The 22,058-nt window shown below is 35.8% G+C and overlaps 1 protein-coding gene across 1 annotated transcript in view; it reads right to left on the bottom strand.

Moving 5' to 3' along the window:
• LEKR1 (leucine, glutamate and lysine rich 1) overlaps nucleotides 1–22,058 on the bottom strand; it is a 262,025-nt gene that overhangs the window by 75,822 nt on the left and 164,145 nt on the right. The window contains exon 10 of the mRNA XM_068546148.1: nucleotides 7,126–7,207. Coding sequence (XP_068402249.1) covers nucleotides 7,126–7,207 — 82 coding nt within the window. The remainder of the gene's footprint in view (nucleotides 1–7,125; nucleotides 7,208–22,058) is intronic.

Below are 22,058 nucleotides of genomic sequence, written 5' to 3'. Positions count from 1 at the left end.
TCTAGATATTATGACACAAATAAATTTGTAGAAAATGTCATCAATTTTCAGAGCATCACTAACACTCTACCTCTAGTAAAAATTACTAGTTACCTTCTGGACATGTACTATAGCTGTCTTCCTGGCCATCAGAGCCCCATTATCATCTGTCCTCAGGGTAAATCCTGCCTGACCTCAGCTAACTGTGGTAGTCCTGTTCCCCTTGCCAATGATTCATTTAGGAGAGGGTACGTAAAGGGTTCTAGCCAAGAGATGTAAGGAGAGGGCTGTTTGGTGGCTTTTGAGAAATTTTTATCTCACTTCTAAGGAGACACCAGAAAAACAGGCCCTTCCTGCCTCTGGGGTGGTTACATTTGGATGTGGTACCTGGAATTGCAGCCATGTCATAATCATAGGGGACTTAGCCTTGGGGTGAAGCCAGTGCTGAGGGCAGCAGAATAGAGACAGAAAGAACATCAAGATCCTTGGTGATATTGTTGAGTCACTGGATTGACTAAACCTGAAACCACTCTACCTCTGTTACTTATAGCTCAAAGAATCCTAAGTGATAAAATCTCTATTTTCAAATATACAACAAGTTCTTATAAACTTTGGAAAATATTTTCTTATAAATCTTAGGAAAAAAAGAACCCGAAGTTCATCCATTTAAAAACTGCCTTTTCCCCTTAAGTAAAAACCCACAAAACTTATATCCAAACATTTAAAAATCTTTAAACAAAACAATTATCCTAAGCTGGATGGGTGAAACTCATTCCTCACCCCAGCCCCCACAAAGAGTGAGGATTAAAATTTTTAAAAAAATATGATTTCACACCACCTTCCAATTTCTGGAAGTTCAAACAGGTTTGGGTATATAGAGCAAATCTCCAATTTATTAAGAAATTGCATGTCAAAAATTTTGAGTGAATTATCTTGACTCCAAACTGAATTTATCATAAAACAATAGCCAAGTTGCAAATTTGGTTTTAACCTATAAATAAAATAGTACTTACATACTACTGGGGACTTCCTGAGCTCTGAGTACGCTGAGCAGTGCCAGGCTCTGATCCTACACGCCTGCCCTACTCAACTTCATCCTAGTAGCGAAGGAGGGTAGACGGAGTAGAGATGGAAGAGCTAGGTACAGGCAGCACAGAGAAAGGTCTCCAGCAGCTGAGACCATTTAACTGGCTCTATCTTTCATCAAGTTTTCTAAAAGTGGATGCTCTGCCCATTTTCTCATTTTAAGAAGTTCTCACACAGGTAGGAAGCACCAGTTTTATTATAAACTGAAACAACAGCATCAGTATTTCTACAATTCTACAGTGATTTCCTCCAGGTAATTCATTTGATGGACTTTACTGAGTGGTATTTTCTCCCTCCAACTCCAATCTACTCTGACTCTTATTTCTCAGCACTCATATTATAAATTATATTAAAAATTAACAAAAATATCACAAAGCATGTATTAATATTAAATGGGCTGTGGCCTGATGAGGCAGGCCCTCCGCATGAGACATTCATGAGGTCAAAGCCCTCCCTGATGTAACTAGAGGGTGGGGATTAATGATTTTCTGGCAATTCCCATCTTACTTCTTTTTTACATGTATCTTCTCATCAGAAAGTTCTTGCTGGGTGCAGTGAGTCATGCTAGGACCTCTTGCCCACTTATTCCTTCAACCCCAACTAACATACACAGACGGTTGAACTATTATTTACTGAACTGTTGACCACAGTGTTATAAAGCATGAATATTTGTTTTTTCTTGGATTTTGAAAATAAATTATTTTGCTACAAATAATCAAAGTATACATTAATTTGATAGAGTATTTTGGGAATTTGTTCTTCCTTGTGTTGTTAAGAATTTTGTTGAACACATTGTTCTTAGGAATAGTCCATGGTCAACACAACATTTGGTTGCTAAGAATTTTGAGTATTTATATTTCTTATGAGGTTCATCCTTCTAAAATATAGGAACTGAAAACCAAAGCTACCAGATTACACACCACAAAGTAAAAGAATTTATTTACTTTTCAAAGATTATATAAATTCTATTTCGGTGTTATAATTATAGATGTACTATATTTATACTATCATTTTTGAAATTTCTGAAATAAAATCATTTTTAAAAGAAATAGAGAGGGCAGACAGCAGAAGCAAGAAGAACTACAATCCTGCAGCCTGTGGAACAAAAACCACATTCACAGAAAGACAGACAAGATGAAAAGGCAGAGGGCTATGTACCAGATGAAGGAACAAGATAAAACCCCAGAAAAACAACTAAATGAAGGGAGATAGGCAACCTTCCAGAAAAAGAATTCAGAATAATGATAGTGAACATGATCCAGGACCTCAGAAAAAGAATGGAGGCAAAGATCGAGAAGATGCAAGAAACGTTTAACAAAGACCTAGAAGAATTAAAGAACAAACAAACAGAGATGAACAATACAATAACTGAAATGAAAACTACACTAGAAGGAATCAATAGCAGAATAACTGAGGCAGAAGAACGGATAAGTGACCTGGAAGACAGAATGGTGGAATTCACTGCTGCGGAACAGAATAAAGAAAAAAGAATGAAAAGAAATGAAGACAGCCTAAGAGGCCTCTGGGACAACATTAAACGCAACAACATTCGCATTATAGGGGTCCCAGAAGGAGAAGAGAGAGAGAAAGGAGAAGAGAAAATATTTGAAGAGATTATAGTCAAAAACTTCCCTAACATGGGAAAGAAAATAGCCACCCAACTCTAGGAAGCGCAGCGAGTCCCATACAGGATAAACCCAAGGAGAAACACGCCGAGACACATAGTAATCAAATTGGCAAAAATTAAGGACAAAGAAAAATTATTGAAAGCAGCAAGGGAGAAATGACAAATAACATACAAGGGAACTCCCATAAGGTTAACAGCTGACTTCTCAGCAGAAATGCTACAAGCCAGAAGGGAGTGGCATGATATACTTAAAGTGATGAAAGGGAAGAACCTACAACCAAGGTTACTCTACCCGGCAAGGATCTCATTCAGATTCGATGGAGAAATCAAAAACTTTATAGACAAGCAAAAGCTAAGAGAATTCAGCACCACCAAACCAGCTCTACAACAAATGCTAAAGGAACTTCTCTAAGTGGGAAACACAAGAGAAGAAAAGGACCTACAAAAACAAACCCAAAACGATTAAGAAAATGGTCATAGGAACATACATATCGATAATTACTTTAAACGTGAATAGATTAAATGCTCCAACCAAAAGACACGGGCTTGCTGAATGGATACAAAAACAAGACCCATATATATGCTGTCTACAAGAGACCCACTTCAGACCTAGGGACACATGGACTGAAAGTGAGGGGATGGAAAAAGATATTCCATGCAAATGGAAATCAAAAGAAACCTGGAGTAGCAATACTCATATCAGATAAAACAGACTTTAAAATAAAGAATGTTACAAGAGACAAGGAAGGACACTACATAATGATCAAGGGATCAATCCAAGAAGAAGATGTAACAATTATAAATATATATGCACCCAACATAGGAGCACCTCAATACATAAGGCAACTGCTAACAGCTATAAAAGAGGAAGTCAACAGTAACACAATAATAGTGGGGGACTTTAACACCTCACTTACACCAATGGACAGATCATCCAAAATGAAAATAAATAAGGAAACAGAAGCTTTAAATGACACAATAGACCAGATAGATTTAATTGATATTTATAGGACAGTCCATCCAAAAACAGCAGATTACATGTTCTTCTCAAGTGCGCAAGGAACATTCTCCAGGATAGATCATATCTTAGGTCACAAATCAAGCCTCAGTAAATTTAAGAAATTTGAAATCATATCAAGCATCTTTTCTGACCACAACGCTATGAGATTAGAAATGAATTATAGGGAAGAGAACATAAAAAACACTAACAAATGGAGGCTAAACAATACATTACTAAATAACCAAGAGATCACTGAAGAAATCAAAGGGGAAATCAAAAAATACCTAGAGACAAATGGCAACAAAAACACGACGATCCAAAACCTATGGCATGCAGCAAAAGCAGTTCTAAGAGGGAAGTTTATAGCTATACAAGCCTAACTCAAGAAACAAGAAAAATCTCAAATAAACAATCTAACCTTACACCTAAAGGAACTAGAAAAAGAAGAACAAACAAAACCCAAAGTTAGCACAAGGAAAGAAATCATAAAGATCAGAGCAGAAATAAATGAAATAGAAACAAAGAAAACAATGGCAAAGATCAATAAAACTAAAAGCTGGTTCTTTGAGAAGATAAACAAAATTGATAAACCATTGGCCAGACTCATCAAGAAGAACAGGGAGAGGACTCATATCAATAAAATTAGAAATGAAAAAGGAGAAGTTACAACAGACACCGCAGAAATACAAACCATCCTAAGAGACTACTACAAACAACTCTATGTCAATAAAATGGACAACCTGGAAGAAATGGACAAATTCTTTGAAAGGTATAATCTTCCAAGACTGAACCAGGAAGAAATAGAAAATGTGAACAGACCAATCACAAGGAATGAAATTGAAACTGTGATTAAAAATCTTCCAACAAACAAAAGTCCAGGACCAGATGGCTCCACAGGTGAATTCTATCAAACATTTAGAGAAGACCTAACACCCATCCTTCTCAAACTTTTCCAAAAAATTGTGGAGGAAGGAACACTCCCAAACTCATTCTATGAGGCCACCATCACCCTGATACCAAAACCAGACAAAGATACTACAAAAGGAGAAAATTACAGACCAATATCACTGATGAATATGATGCAAAAATCCTCAACAAAATACTAGCAAACAGAATCCAACAACACATTAAAAGGATTATACACCATGATCAAGTGGGATTTATCCCAGGGATGCAAGGATTCTTCAATATACGCAAATCAATCAATGTGATACACCATATTAACAAATCGAAGAATAAAAACCACATGATCATCTCAATAGATGCAGAAAAAGCTTTTGACAAAATTCAACACTCACTTATGATAAAAACTCTCCAGAAAGTGGGCATAGAGGGAACCTACCTCAACATAAAGGCCATATACGACAAACCCACAGCAAACATCATTCTCAATGGTGAACAACTGGAAGCATTTCCTCTAAGATCAGGAACAAGACAAGGAGGTCCACTCTCACCACTATTATTCAACATAGTTTTGAAAGTCCTAGCCTTGGCAATCAGAGAAGAAAAAGAAATAAAAGGAATCCAAATTGGAAAAGAAGTAAAACTGTCACTGTTTTCAGATGACGTGATACTATACATAGAGAATCCTAAAGATGCCACCAGAAAACTACTAGAGCTAATCAATGAATTTGGTAAAGTTGCAGGATTCAAAATTAATGCTCAGAAATCTCTGGCATTCCTATACACTAATTATGAAAAATCTGAAAGAGAAATTAAGGAAACACTCCCATTTACCATTGCAACAAGAAGAAGAAAATACCTAGGAATAAACCTACCTAGGGAGACCAAAGACCTGTATGCAGAAAACTATAAGACACTGATGAAAGAAATTAAAGATGATACCAACAGATGGAGAGATATACCATGTTCTTGGATTGGAAGAATCAATATTGTGAAAATGACTGTACTACCCAAAGCAATCTACAGATTCAATGCAATCCCTATCAAATTACCAATGGCATTTTTTACAGAACTAGAACCAAAAAATCTTAAAATTTGTATGGAGACACAAAAGACCCTGAATAGCCAAAGCAGTCTTGAGGGAATAAAATGGAGCTGGAGGAATCAGACTCCCTGACTTCAGACTATACTACAAAGCTACAGTAATCAAGACAATATGGTACTGGCACAAAAACAGAAACAGAGACCAATGGAACAAGATAGAAAGCCCAGAGATAAACCCACGCACCTGTGGTCAACTAATCTATGACAAAGGAGGCAAGGATATACAATGCAGAAAAGACAGTCTCTTCAATAAGTGGTGCTGGGGAAACTGGACAGCTACATGTGAAAGAATGAAATTAGAACACTCCCTAACACCATACACAAAAATAAACTCAAAATGGATTAGAGACCTAAATGTAAGACCAGACACTATAAAACTCTTAGAGGAAAACATAGGAAGAACACTCTTTGACATAAATCACAGCAAGATCTTTTTTGATTCACCTCCTAGAGTAATGGAAATAAAAACAAAAATAAACAAATGGGACCTAATGAAACTTAAAAGCTTTTGCACAGGGGCTTCCCTGGTGGCACAGTGGTTGAGGGTCTGCCTGCCAGTGCAGGGGACACGGGTTTGGGCCCTGGTCTGGGAGGATCCCACATGCCGCGGAGCAACTGGGCCCGTGAGCCACAACTGCTGAGCCTGCGCGTCTGGAGCTTGTGCTCCGCAGCAAGAGAGGCCGCAACACTGAGAGGCCCGTGCACCGCGATGAAGAGTGGCCCCCGCACGCCGCAAGTCGAAGAAGCCCTCGCACAGAAACAAAGACCCAATGCAGCCAAAAATAAAATAATTAATTAATTAATTAAAAGAAAAAAAAATTAAAATAGAAAGCTTTTGCACAGCAAAGGAAACCATAAACAAGACAATAAATATATAAATAAATAAAAGAAATAGTACTCTGGATATTTTACAAGGGCATTTTCTTATCATTTGTTTTCCAATATTTTCTTTCTTACTTATATAAGGCATAAGCACTCCAGATCTTCAAAGATACTCAACTGTCTTTTTGAACCTAAAATTGATTATTTATTTATTTATTATACAGCAGGTTCTTATTAGTTATCTATTTTATACATATTAGTGTATATATGTCAATCCCAATAATCTTATGAAACATCTTCAATGCTGTTTCTTCCGGACAGATAATAAAGAGATAATAAGACAAAAAGTTCAGAGAATATTAAGTTACTACATTTGAATAATCAGGGAAAGCTTTAATACCTGGATAGGTAAGTTTCTTACTGAGATAAAAAAACATTTCATATATTTAAAAATATTTACAGGTCCTTCAATATAGGCCAGAAAAGTAGCTGAGAAAAATTGCAGTAGACCATACCAACACATCCAAATTACTGCCCAGAGTCACAGAGAACACATGAGGGTCTTTCTAAATTCTTACAGGTTGTTTAATGTTTACCATCTTACATGAGCTTTTCTTTGTAGTTGTCCATCTCAGTCACTGCCTTCTGAAGTTTTAGCCCAAGTGCTTCAACTTGACACTGTAAATCTGGAATGACATAATGTGTTCTTCTGATTAGTACATCTTAAGTGTCCAGATATTTTCATAGAGTAAACCACATTCTTTTAGCATTGCCACTCACCTCCTGAAGAATAATGCAGCTGTTTATTCCACTTTGCTTGGATGACCATATGTAGCTCGTCTCTACTCTGAAATCCCACAGAATTAATAGGTTTTGACAGACTCAATTTATTGGCCTCTTTCTGCCCCCAACATCATGCTAATTTTCAAACAGCTAATAGGCTAAATTTTACTGATGTTTTCAAAGGAAATTTATGTAGCTGGCACACATATGAATTTTTTATCATATGGCTCACTTCTGAAACACTTGACTGCCTGAGCTAGCTCTTGTGGCCTGGAACTTAGAAGTATTGCTAAGGCCTCCCAGTAGAACTGAAATAGATAAACCATGTGCAAGGCTTCCAGTAAAGAATCTGTTAACTCTGGGTAGTGTCTAATAGGCATTTTAATGACTTTCAAGCCAGGAAAATACAAGCAGGCAATTGGCTTCCACAGAGTCTTGAACTGAGGAATTCAAGTAGTGTTTGAGAAAGATTATTCAGGCAGCCACATCTCACACGTGTGGATGCAGAACTGAAACTAAAGCAGAAAGAACATATGGCTTGAATGATCTGAGACCCACCATTAGCCTGTGTATGTGAACTAAGATCTGAACCCCAGCCCCAATAACAGCCCTTGTTGGTACTCTTTTTGGGAAAAGGTGGAAAACATATTTACACAGGTGGATTAACTGACTTCTATGAAGAAAATAATTTTAAACATTGGAATTTATTAAATTTCCATGTTACATCTGTTCAGGTGTTTTAATAACATATTTTTAATAGTAAACTTTAAAATCTTTTAAAAAAATTTTTTGATAGATCTTTATTGGAGTATAATTGCTTCACAATACTGTGTTAGTTGATGTTGCACAACAAAGTGAATCAGCCATATGCATATACATGTCCTCATATCCCCTCCTTCTTGAGCCTCCCTCCCATCCTCCCTATCCCACCCCTCTAGGTCATCGCAAAGCACCGAGCTGATCTCCCTGTGCTATGCTGCTGCTTCCCACCAGCCAACTTTTACATTTGGTAGTGTATATATGTCGATGCTACTCTCACTTCGCCCCAGCTTCGCCCTCCCACCCCATGTCCTCAAGTCCATTTTCTGTGTCTACCTCTTTATTGCTGCCCTGCAACTAGGTTCATCAATACCACTCTTTTTTTTTTTTTTTTTTTAGATTCCATATATATGCGTTAGCATATGGTATTTGTTTTTCTCTTTCTGACTTACTTCACTCTGTATGACAGACTCTAGGTCCACCCACCTCACTACAAATAACTCAATTTCGTTTCTTTTTTTGGCTGAGTAATATTCCATTGTATATACATGCCACATCTTCTTTATCCATTCATCTGTCGATGGACATTTAGGTTGGTTCCATGTCCTGGCTATTGTAAATAGTGCTGCAATGAACATTGTGGTACATGCCTCTTTTTGAATTATGGTTTTCTCAGGGTATATGCCCAGTAGTGGGATTGCTGGGTCATATGGCAGTTCTATATTTAGTTTTTTAAGGAACCTCCATAGTGGTTGTATCAATTTACATTCCCACCAACAGTGCAGGAGGGTTCCCTTTTCACCACACCCTTTCCAGCATTTATTGTTTCTAGATTTTTTGATAATGGCCATTCTGACTGGTATGAGGTGATACCTCATTGTAGTTTTGATTTGCATTTCTCTAATAATTAGTGATGTTGAGCATCTTTTCATGTGCCTCTTGGCCATCTGTATGTCTTCATTGGTGAAATGTCTATTTAAGTCTTCCACCCATTTTTTAACTGGATTGTTTGTTTTTTGATATTGAGCTCCATGAGTTATTTGTATATTTTGGAGATTAATCCTTTGTCTGTTGTTTCATCTGCAAATATTTTCTCCCACTCTGAGGGTTGTCTTTTTGTCTTGTTTATGGTTTCCTTTGCTGTGCAAAAGCTTTTAAGTTTAATTAGGTCCCATTTTTTAATTTTTGTTTTTATTTTTATTACTCTAGGAGGTGGGTCAAAAAAGATCTTGCTGTGGTTTATGTCAAAGAGTGTTTTTCCTATGTTTTCCTCTAAGAGTTTTATAGTGTATTGTCTTACACTTAAGTCTTTAATCCATTTTGAGTTTATTTTTGGGTATGGTGTTAGGTAGTGTTCTAATTTCATTCTTTTACATGTAGCTGTCCAGTTTTCCCAGCATCACTTATTGAAGAGGCTGTCTTTTCTCCAGTGTATGTTCTTGCCTCCTTTGTCATAAATTAGGTGACCATATGTTCATGCGTTTATCTCTGGGCACTCTATCTTGTACCATTGATTTATATTTTTGTTTTTGTGCCAGTACCATACTCTCTTGATTACTGTAGCTTTGTGGTACAGTTTGAAGTCGGGGAGCCTGATTCCTCCAACTTCGTTTTTCTTTCTCAAGATTGCTTTGGCTATTCAGGGTCTTTTGTGTTTCCATATGAATTGTAAGATTTTTTGTTCTAATTCTGTGAAGAATGCCATTGGTAGTTTGACAGGGATTGCACTGAATCTGTAGCTTGCTTTGGGTACTATAGTCATTTTCACAATGTTGATTCTTCCAATACAAGAACATGGTATATTTCTCCATCTGTTTATGTCATCTTTAATTTCTTTCATCAGTGTCTTATAGTTTTCTGAGTACAGGTCTTTTGCCTCCTTAGGTAGGCTTATTCCTAGGTATTTTGTTCTTTTTGTTACAGTGGTAAATGGGAGTGTTTCCTTAATTTCTCTTTCTGATTTTTTGTTGTTGGTGTATAGGAATGCCAGAGATTTCTGTGCATTAATTTTGTACCTTGCAACCTTACTAAACATCAGTGATATTGGTCTATAATTTTCTTTCTTTGTGATATCTTTTTCTGGTTTTGTTATCAGGGTGATGGTGGCTTCGTAGAATGAATTTGGGAGTTAAACTTTAAAAACTTTATGCATCCATACAAATATATAAAATGTCTATACGTATCTTCAGTCTACCTTCTTAACTTTGTTTCGTGAAAATGAGCCAGTTCCTTAAATCAGAAAATAAATTCACTCTAAACAAATGTTTTAATTAGAATTTACTAGATATTGGTATAAATCTTTATGTTTATTCAGCATGTTCACATATATTAATGTTATCCCTCAAATTGCTACATAAGTGCAAACAGCCCCATTTTTCAGATGATGAGAAATGAGATTTTCTTTGATTCTCTTGCCTAGTATCTTACAGTGAATAAATGAATTAGCCAGCAGTCAAACTGACAAGATTTTAAACTCGGGTAAGGGGATTTATTTGAGAGAATGGCTCCTTGAATAAATAAATAATTCAATATGGACTTACTTGATAGATAATATTTGTATGGTACATCTTTTTCACTTATCAAGTGATATCATTATATGAGAGAACAGATAAAATAACGTACACATAGAGAATTTAGTTTTGAGGGTAACCATTTGAAACAAGGCAATCTCTAATGAATGTTGCATAATGTGTTGCTTTGTTATTAAGTACATGTGGGCTTGCAGAGGGTTCTATTCACACAGGCACAGCTAAAACATTCCTGCCCATCCTCTGAAAAATAAGGAGGGAAGGAAGTTGAGGTTTGTTGATGGTATACTATTCCAGGCACTGTGCAGGGTGCTTTCTCCTATTTCATTTAATTCATAGTCACAACTATCATGAAAAACAGATACACATTTTATTTTTACTAGAAGGCTCTAAGAATCAGAGTAATTAACTAACTTATCAAAGGTCACAGAGCTAGTTAGAAGTGATCCCGTGATTCAAACTGAGGTTGGCTTCATCCCCAAAACTTTATCTTTCTAACTCTCTTACACTGACTGTCGAAAATATAAAAGCTACAAGGAGATATGAAAATGTGGTTAGTGTGGCCATATATTTGTTTAGTATATCCTAGAATATTTAAAGAGGTATAGTTAAGACAAATGAAAAGTATTATTTACTACTGCATAAAATATGTAGTGAATTAGTCTAATGTCTAATTCCAAGAGGTGGTTTAGATTTTAGAAAGTTTAAAAATTAATATAATTAACGAAAGATATTAAGACAAATATGGTATCCTTGTGACTGACTTAATAACACTGACATCAGAGAGAACAATTATGCCTTTCTGTTAAATGTCCCTTGGTGCTTTTGTCAGGATATAATCCTAAACTAGATGAAGCATGGATCTGAGCCCACATGATAAATTCTATGTTATTACTTCTAAATGCAGCTATTGTTAAGAGGAAGAACTGATTATCTTAAAAATAAACTCCAAAGAATTGGTACCTGATATGAGAATTTTATGCTATTAATTCTCAATTACCTAATAACTGGTAGAATAGTAGACAGTAAAAACGGTAGCTAATTCAAAACCCATTTTTACAGCATTGTGAAGTATTCTTAGGATCACATTTGAATATACTTGTGCATCAAAGTTCCAGAATTTACTAGATTTAAAGGAAAATAAACTACACAATCATGACCCAACTCAAGAAAGGAAAAGCTATTATACTTTCCAGTATTATTCTCTCTACATACCCACCTAAATCTCCCTTTCTCCCTATTTCAAGATAAACATAGATCCTTAGTCTTTAAATCACAGTACCCAATGAGTAGGGAAGCCAGTTCCTTCAGATTATTCACTATGTATTTACAGCATCTCTAAGTAAAAACAGGGAAAGCAAATCAATGTTTTACTTTAAAACACAGAAACCTCTGGAGGTTGTTGTGTGGAAATATAAGTAATGTCAACAAATAAATCATTTTACTTAAGGAGAGAAGATACCACGTAGAATCGAGAAAAATAGATTCATTATGAATAATCCATAATGTAAACAGCCCACCAGTGTATAGTTAGAAGCTGGTTAATATATTTTCATAGCTTTTTTTTTTTTTTACCTTTGAATATATTTTCTGTAATAAAGAAGTACTAAGAATTATTTTTAAAATACATAGGACATATCTTTACTGTTCTGAATGAGGTGTAAGCATGTTATTGGTTTATTATTGGTTCTGATAGACCAGTGGGGTCCTTTTGTTTCTGGAAGCAGAGTGCCCAGTTCCTGTCCTTAATAAATAAAGGCATATAGTTAGGCTAAGCAGCAGAGAGATTAAGCCACCTGCATAAGACAGCTCCTTCAGTTCCTGATGCAAGGAGTTCTTAAATAAGTGTATTGTTCTGTGTAGTCCTTCTCTATAGTTAAATAAATTCAACTTCAATTTTCTGTCATTCAGCATGACATTGGATTATGAGGCAAAAGGCCCTGAATGCCTACAAAAAGAAAGGAAGCATTGGCTTTAAACACCGTGCAGATGTAAGGCGGAACCCATGGAAACAATCCAAAATTTACAACAGCAAATTCTACTATAATGTGACTGCGTTCTTTGCAGATATTAAATAAGAAGCAAATGATTTGAAATGAAGACAAAAAGGAGCTCTTAGCCTCTCTTCATATGAAGCCAGCTGCTTGCTGGATAGCATTACATAGGCATCAGATTTGGGGTAATTAGTCATTTAAGAGAATCCTGTTATTCCAAAAGGTTTCTAGGGTCTACAAATACAAAAGGTATTCATAGTTAGCTATTTTATAGCAGGATATAAAACTTTACAGTCACTTGGAGGGTATATTAAGTTAGTATACTGTTTGAGAAAACAATAAACAAAATCTTTATAGTGGAAAGATATTTCAAGCTTAAAACTTTCTGGATAAAGAAAACACCAAAAAATTTAAAAAAAAAAAATCTGATTCAAAGTGCAATATGAAAGAAAATGATTCCAGGTTCAAGCAGCAGAATGGAGGAACAAGCAGGCAGGAGAACTGGCACCCAGAAATCCAGATCCAGGAGAATTTTTTTAATGAAAAGGTGAAGGCTACATATATATTTAAAATGGTACAGATAATTGATGAAAAGGAAAAACAAAAGCTCACTGCTCTTTTAATACACTCCTAAGACAGGGTAACATAGAGGTGGAGTGCAAGAACTCTAAAGCCAGACTGCCTAACTTCAAAGCCTGGCTCTGCTTCCTCCTAACTAACTGACTTTAGGTATTTCAGTTTCCTAATCTATAAAATGGTTATTACAGCATAGGATTGTTCTGGGAATTAAGTTACTTAATATATGTAAAGAGGAGAACAGTGCCAGGCACACATAACTACTGGTTATCATCACTGGGGGTGGTAATAAGGCCACCCCCCCTCCCCCCACTTCTGTTCTGAATCTCATCACTTCTTGCCTGAGGACCTCATTCTTGCGGTTGGGCCTGGTGTCATCAGTGGTTATCTTTGTATGGGGAAGAGTAAAAATGAAGGTTTTAACTACATATTTAAAAATAAATCTACAGAGTAACTATGACAAAATGTTAAAACTTGTAAAATACAGGTGATGGACCCACACACATTTGTTATATTATTCTCCGTATTTTTCAGTGTTTGACTATTTTATAGATGTATTGTTTAGGGAGGGGTCTTGCTTGTACAGATCAAGTATAGTATGTTCTGTACTAAGGAGTCTAATCAACTCAGTTCTGTGTGTCCAGGGTACAAAAGAACACAAGGGGAATAGAACTTGGTGGGGGTGGGGGATGAGGTTGAAACTGTAAAAACAAGTTATCTGATTTTGTGAATAGGGAGCAGAGAAATTCAGTCGCAGTTGAAGGGGGATATGGTAATGAGGAAGGTTCTTTATTTTGTTTTTGGTTTTGTTTTAAGATATCAGGACATATTTATTTGCATTTAATTAGAGAGTGCCCACACTTGTGAATTTAATGTATGCCTTCTAACCTGTACCTATGTGTGAAAAAATAGTACTTTTTGCAGGTGTTTTAAAAAACTACACAAATGATGTGAAGCTATAAATCTCATTTTAAGTCTTACTTTTTTCACTACATTGTTTTTGAGACCTATCCATATAGCTATATGTAGATATGATTTATTCCTTTCTGACTGATATGTAATATTTAATCGTGTGCACATACCACATTTTACTGATCTAGTCCAATAGTGATGAAAACTAGGTTGCTTACAACTTAGTATCACAACAAATAATCCTGCAATAAAAGCTTTTTACCAGAGGTGGGATCAAGATGGCAGAGTAGAAGGACCCTGAGCACTCGGGCAGGAGCAGAACAAGTTCCACAGTGGACACTACCGTCGCCAGCATGGCCGTGAGAACACACACTTGGGGAGGAGTGGAACCAGCTCAGCAGTGTGACTCAAGCCCTCCAGCCCTGACCCAGCTTCTAACCAAGGCGTGCATACCAGGGAAAAAGTGGAACCAGCTCAGAAGTGCAGCCCAAATCCTTCAGGCCACAGCCATGCCCCCAACTAAGTTGGAGACTGCCATCACATGAGGGAGAAGCTGAACTCCCTCGGGGCTCTTGCTCCAGCCCATGGGGCCCTGGCCCAACCCCTGATAGGGCGCTGACTTCCATGGAGCCTAGGAAGAGCCCTGGCTCGCACCTGGTTCTAGTTCCAGCCCCTCCGAATCCAGCCCTACCTGGCACCACAGTGACAGCTGCCAATGCACCCTGGGGGAAGATCTGGCCTGTGCTCACTTCAGACCCAGCTCTCCTAGCAGAGCCACTGGGCACATGCATACTACATAGGGACACTTCCACATAGCAACATGCCTTCAAGACCAGGATAGGTAAATGGTTCACCTAATCTCATAGAAAAAAAAAAACAGAGAAAATTAAACAGAATGAGAAGACAGAGGAATATGTTTCAAATGAAAGAACAAGATAAAACCCCTGAAAAACCCTAAAGAAACAGAGATAAATAATTACCTGGTAAAGAGTTCAAAGCAATAGTAATAAGAACGCTAACTGAACTTCAGAAAAAAAAATAGACGAACACAATGAGAACTTCAACAAAGAAGTAGAGAATATAAAAAAGAGCCAGTCAGAGCTGAAGAATACAATAACTAAAGTGAAAAATATACTAGAAGGAATTAACAGCAAGATTATGTGATACAGAATGCATAAGTGGTCTGAAAGACAGAACAGTGGAAATTGCCCAATCAGAACAGCAGAAAGAAAAACAAAATTTTAAAAATGAGAATAGTTTAAGGGACCTCTAGGACAACATCAAGTGTACTAACATTTGCAGTATAGGGGTCACAGAAGGAGAAGAGAGAGAGAGAAAGGGGTAGAAAATGTATTTGATGAAATTATGGTGGAAAACTTCTCTAACCTGAAGAAGGAAACAGATATCCAAGTATAAAAAGCACAGAGAACCCCATACAATATGAACCCAAAGAGACCCACAATAAGATATATCATAATTAAAATGGCAAAAGTTAAAGAGAGAATTTTAAAGGCAGCAAGAGAAAAACAAAGAGTCACATACAAGGGAACACCCATAAGTTTACCAGCTGATTTTTCAGCAGAAACTTTGCAGTCCAGAAAGGAGTGGCATGATATATTTAAAGTGCTGAAAATAAAAAACCTAAAACCTAGGATACACTACCCAGAAAGTTTATCATTCAGAATTAGAGAGATAAAGAGCTTCCCAGACAAGCAAAAACTAAGAGTTCATCAATACTAAACAGACCTTACAAGAAATGTTAAAGGGTCTTCTTTAGGTAAAAAAGAAAAGGCTACAACCAGAAATAAGAAAACCTAGGAAGGGAAAAATCCCACTGGTAAAGGCAAATAGATAGTAAAGGCAGTGGACCAACTACTTAAATAAGCTAGTATGAATGATAAAAGATAAAAATTGTAAAATCAACTAAAACTGCAATAAATAGCTAAGGGATAGGCATGGAAATGTAAAATATGACATCAAAAAAACAAACTGGGGAGGGGGAGGGAGTAAAAATTGTAGATCTTTTAGAATGTGTTTGAACTTAAATGACTATCAGCTTAAAACAAGTAGATACAGGTCAATATATATAAACTCCATGGTAACCACAAATCAAAAAACCTACAATAGATACACAAAAATTAGAGAGAAAGAAACACAAACATAACACTAAAGAAAATCATCAAACCACAAAGGGAAGAGACTAAGAGAAGAACAGAGAAGAACTACAAAAACGTCTGGAAAACAAGTAACAAAATGGCAATAAGTACATACCTATCAATAATCACTTTAAATGTCAATGGACTAAATGCCCCAATCAAAACACATAGGGTGGCTAACTGGATTAAACACAAGACCCATATATGCTGCCTAAAAGAGACTCACTTCAGAGATAAAAACACACACAGACTGAAAGGGAGGGGATGAAAAAAGATATTTCATACAAATGGAAACCATAAGAAAGTGGGGGTAGGAATACTCGTAACAGACAAAGTAGACTTTAAAACAAAGTCTACAGGGACTTCTCTGGTGGTCCAGTGGTTATGACTCCATGCTTCCACTGCAGGGGGTGTGGGTTCAATCCCTGGTTGGGGAAATAAGATCTCACATGCCACACAGTGTGGCCAAAAAACAAAACAAAACACAAAAACAAACCCAAAGTCTACAATAAAAGACAAAAAGGGGCATTATATAATGATATAGATCAGCACAAGAAGAGAATATAACATTTGTAAACATATATGCACCTAATATAGAAGCACCTAAATATATAAAGCAAATATTAACAGGTATAAAGGGAAAAATTGACTGTAAAACAAAAATACTAGGGGACTTTAACACCCCACTTATATCAATGGACAGATCATCCAGACAGAAAATCAATAAGGAAACACTGGCCTTAAATGACACAGAAGACCAGCTGGACTTAACAGATATCTATAGGACATTCCATCCCAAAACAGAAGAATACACATTCTTTTCAAGTGCACATGGAATGTTCTCCAGGATAGATCTCATACTATGACACAAAACAAGTCTCAATAAATTAAGGAAGATAGAAATTATATCAAGCATCTTTTCTGACCACAACAGTACGAAATTAGAAATAAGTAACAGGAAGAAAAATGGAAAAAACACAAACATTGGAGACTAAACAACATGCTACTAAAAAACCAAGGATTCAACAAAGGAATCAAAGAGGAAATCAGAAAATACCTAAGACAAATGAAAATTAAAAACACAACTTTCCAAAATCTAGGGGATGCAGCAAAAGCAGTTCCAAGAGGAAAGTTTAGAGTGATACAGGCCCACCTCAAGAAATAAGACAAATCTCAAATGAACAACACAACCTACCATTTAAAAGAATTAGAAAAAGAACAAACAAAACCCAAAGTCAGCAGAAAAAAAGGAAATAAATAAAGCTCAGAGTGGAAATAAACAAAATAGAAAACAAAATAGAAAAGATTGATGAACACAAGAGTTATTTTTTGAAAGGCAAACAAAATTGATAAGCCTTTAGCCAGGCTCATTAAAAAAAAAAAAAAGAGGACTCAATATTAGAAATGAAGAGAAGTTACAACTGATATCACAGAAATACAAACAAGAGAAAGAGAATACTACGAACAGTTATATGCCAACAAATTGGGACAACCTAGAAGAAATGAATAAATTCCCAGGAGCATACAAGACTGAATCAGGAAGAAATAGATAACCTGAACAGACCTATTACTAGTATTGAAATTGAATAAGTAATCAAAAAACTTCCAGCAAACAAAAGTCCATAATCAGCAGGTTCACAAGGCAATTCTACCAAACATATAAAGAAGAGTTAATAGCTGTCCTTCTCAAACTATTCCAAAAGATTGAGGAGGAGGGAAAACTCCCAAACTAATTTTATAAGGCCACTATTACGCTGATACCAAAACCAAACAAAGATACTACAAAAAAAGAGAATTACACACCAATATCTCTGATGAATATAGATGCAAATGTCCTCAACAAAGTATTAGCAAAGTGAATTCAACAATACATAAAAAGGATCACACATCATGATCATGGGATTTAACCCAGGGATGCAAGGATGGTCCAATATCTGTAAATTAATCTATGTGAAATTGTGATATACATCAACAACATAAAGGACGAAAATGACACGATCATCTCAACAAATTCAGAAAGAGCATTTGACAATATTCTACATTAATTCATAATAAAAGTTCTCATCAAAGTTGTTATAGACAGAACATACCTTAACATAGTAAGGGCCATTTATGACAAACCCAAGCTAACATTATAGTTAATGGTGAAAAGCTGAAAACTTTTCTTCTAAGATCAGGAACAAGACTAGGATGCTCATTCTTGCCATTTCTATTTAACATGGTATGGGAAGTCCTAGCCACAGCAATCAGATGATAAAAAATAAATAAATAAAAGGAATCCAAATTGGAAAGGAAAAAGTAAAATTGTCACTATTTGCAGATGACATGATATTATATACAGAAAATCCTAAAGTATCCATCAAAAAAGCTATTAGAACTAATAAATGATTCAGTAAAATTGCAGGATATAAGATTAATATACAGTAATCTGTTGCTTTTCTATACACTGATAATGAACTATCAGGAAGAAAAATTAAGAAAACAATCCATTTGCAATTGCATCAAAAAGAATAAAATACCTAGGAATAAATTTAACCAAGGAGGTGAAAGACCAATACTCTGCAAACTATAAGACATTGTTGAAGGACACTGAAGATGATACAAATAATGGAAAGATATCCTGTGTTCATGGATTGGAAGAATTAATATTGTTAAAATGTCCATACTACTCAAAGAAATCTACAGATTTAATGTAATCCCTGTCAAAATACTCATGACATTTTCCACAGAACTGGAACAAATAATCCTAAAATTTGTATGGAATCACAAAAGACCCCGAATAGCCAAAGCAATGTTCAGAAAAAAGAACAAAGGTGGAGGTACCATGATCCTTGACTTTGGAGTATGCTGCAAAGCTACAGTAATCAAAACAGTATGGTACTGGCACAAAAACAGACACATAGATCAATGGAACCAAATAGAGAGCTCAGAAATAAACCCATGCACATATGGTCAATGAATCTATGACCAAGGAGAAAAGAATATACAATGGGGAAAAGTCAGTCTCTTCAACAAGTAGTATTGGGAAAACTAGAAAGCTACAGGTAAAATAATGAAATTAGAACATTTTCTCATACCACATACAAAAATAAACTCAAAATGAATTAAAGATATAAATGTAAGATCAGAAACCATAAAACTCCTAGAAGAAAACAGGCAGTACACTCTTTGACATAGGTCTTAGAGTTTTGTTTTGTTTTGTTTTGTTTTGGATCCGTCTCCTTGGGCAAAGGAAACAAAAGCAAAAATAAACAAATGGGACATAATAAAACTTAAAACATTTTGCACAGCAAAGGAAACCATCAACCAAATGAAAAGGCAACCTACCTACTGAATGGGAGAAGATATTTGCAAAAGATATGTCTGATAAGGGGTTAATATCCAAAACATACAAAGAACTAATATAACTCAATATTAAAACAAACAAATAACATGATTAAAAAATGGGCAGAAAACCTGAATAGGCATTTTTCTAAAGAAGACATACAGTTGGCCCACAGACACATGAAAAGATGCTCAACATCACTAATTATCAGGGAAATGCAAATCAAACAAATGAGATATCACCTCACAACTGTCAGTATGTCTATTGTCAAAATGACAAAAAATGTTAAGTGTTGATGAGGATGTGTTGAAAAGGGAACCCTCGCGCACTGTTGGTGTGAATGTAAACTGGTACAGCCACTATGGAAAACAGTATGGAAGTTCCTTAAAAACAGAAAAATAGAACTGCCATATGATCCAGCAATTCCACTCCTGGGTATATATCCAAAGAAAACAAAATACTAATTTGAAAAAAATATATGCACCCTAATGTTCATAGCAGCATTATTTACAATAGCCAAGATACGGAAGCAACCTAAGTGCCCATCAATAGATGAATGTATAAAGAAGAAGTGGTATATATATATATACAATGAAATATTAGCCATAGAAAAGAATGAAATTTTGCCATTTGCAACAGCATGGATTGAGCTGGAGGGTATTACGCTTAGTGAAATAAGTCAGACAGAGAAAGACAAATACTGTATGTTATCACTTATATGTGGAATCTAAAAAATAAAACAAATGAACAAATAATAAAACAGAAACAGACTCACAGATACAAAGAACAAACTATTGGTTACCAGTTGGAAGAGGTGTGAAGGGAGGGACAAAATGGGGGAAGGAGATAAAACTACTAGGTACAAAGTAAATTAGATGGGAATAAGACACAGCACAGGGAATATAGTCAATATTTTATAATAACTTTAAATGGAGTATATTCTATAAAAATACAGAATCACTCTGTTGTACACTTGAAACTAATATAATATTGTAAGTCAACTGTACTTCAATTAAAAATAAATAAATAAATAATTTTTAAAAAGCTTTTAACCCATCTTCTTGTGTACTTACAGGGGAGTTTTTCTGTAGTATAATCCCTGGAGCGAACTCATGAGGTCATAGGGATACACATACTTAAATAATGCCAAATGGTTCCCAGGATGGAGGCACCAGCTTACACCATCAGCTCACTGAATGAAGGTTCTTGCTTTCCTGATACTTACTAGAAGAGGTATTAAAAAAAATCTATTTTTTAGGGTGCAAAGGTAGTGTCTCATTGTTGGTTTAGTTTGCAGTTCTCTGCTTACTACTGAAGCTGATCATCTCATTTCATACTTCTCAGTCATTCATATTTCCCTTTTCATGATTTGCCTTTTCCCCAGTCTCTTTTCTATCCATTTCAATAGTTTTCTTCTTCATCCTCTGCAGAAATAGCACTTTTCAAGGTTATGAATGACTCTATGTTGGCAATTCCAAAATTTAATTCTCTGTTATTATCTAATTCAAACTTTCAGCAGCGTTTGACACAATTGTTTACTTTTTTTTGCTTTATTTATTTATTTATTTTTAACATCTTTATTGGAGTATAATTGCTTTACAAGGGTGTGTTAGTTTCTGCTGTATAAAAAAGTGAATCAGCTATACATATACATACATCCCCATATCTCCTCCCTCTTGCGTCTCCTTCCCACCCCTCTAGGTAGACAAAAAGCACCGAGCTGATCTCCCTGTGCTATGCGGCTGCTTCCCACTAGCTATCTATTTTACATTTGGTAGTGTATATATAAGTCCATGCCACTCTCTCACTTTGTCCCAGCTTACCCTTCCCCCTCCCCATGTCCTCAAGTCCATTCTCTATGTCTTCGTCTTTATTCCTGTCCTGGCCCTAGGTTCTTCAGAACCTTTTTTTTTTTTTTTAGATTCCATATATATGTGTTAGCATACTGTATTTGTTTTTCTCTTTCTGACTTACTTCACTCTGTATGACAGACGCTAGGTCCATCCATCTCACTACAAATAACTCAATTTCGTTTCTTTTTATGGCTGAGTAATATTCCATTGTATATATATGCCACATCTTCTTTATCCATTCATCTGTCGATGGGCACTTAGGTTGCTTCCATGTCCTGGCTATTGTAAACAGAGCTGCAATGAACATTGTGGTACATGTCCCTTTTTGAATTATGGTTTTCTCAGGGTATATGCCCAAGAGTGGGATTGCTGGGTCATATGGTAGTTCTATTTTTAGGTTTTTAAGGAACCTCCATACTGTTCTCTATAGCGGCTGTATCAATTTACATTCCCATCAACAGTGCAAGAGGGTTCCCTTTTCCCCACACCCTCTCCAGCATTTATTGTTTGTATATTTTTTGATGATGGCCATTCTGACTTGTGTGAGGTGATACCTCATTGTAGTTTTGATTTGCATTTCTCTAATGATTAGTGATGTTGAGCATTCTTTCATGTGTTTGTTGGCAATCTGTATATCTTCTTTGGAGAAAT

Source organism: Eschrichtius robustus, chromosome 6 (assembly GCF_028021215.1).
Source record: "Eschrichtius robustus isolate mEscRob2 chromosome 6, mEscRob2.pri, whole genome shotgun sequence".
NCBI classification, from domain to species: Eukaryota; Metazoa; Chordata; class Mammalia; order Artiodactyla; family Eschrichtiidae; genus Eschrichtius; species Eschrichtius robustus.
The sequence above is the reverse complement of the archived record's forward strand: the minus strand, read 5'-3'. Positions and strand labels throughout refer to the sequence as shown.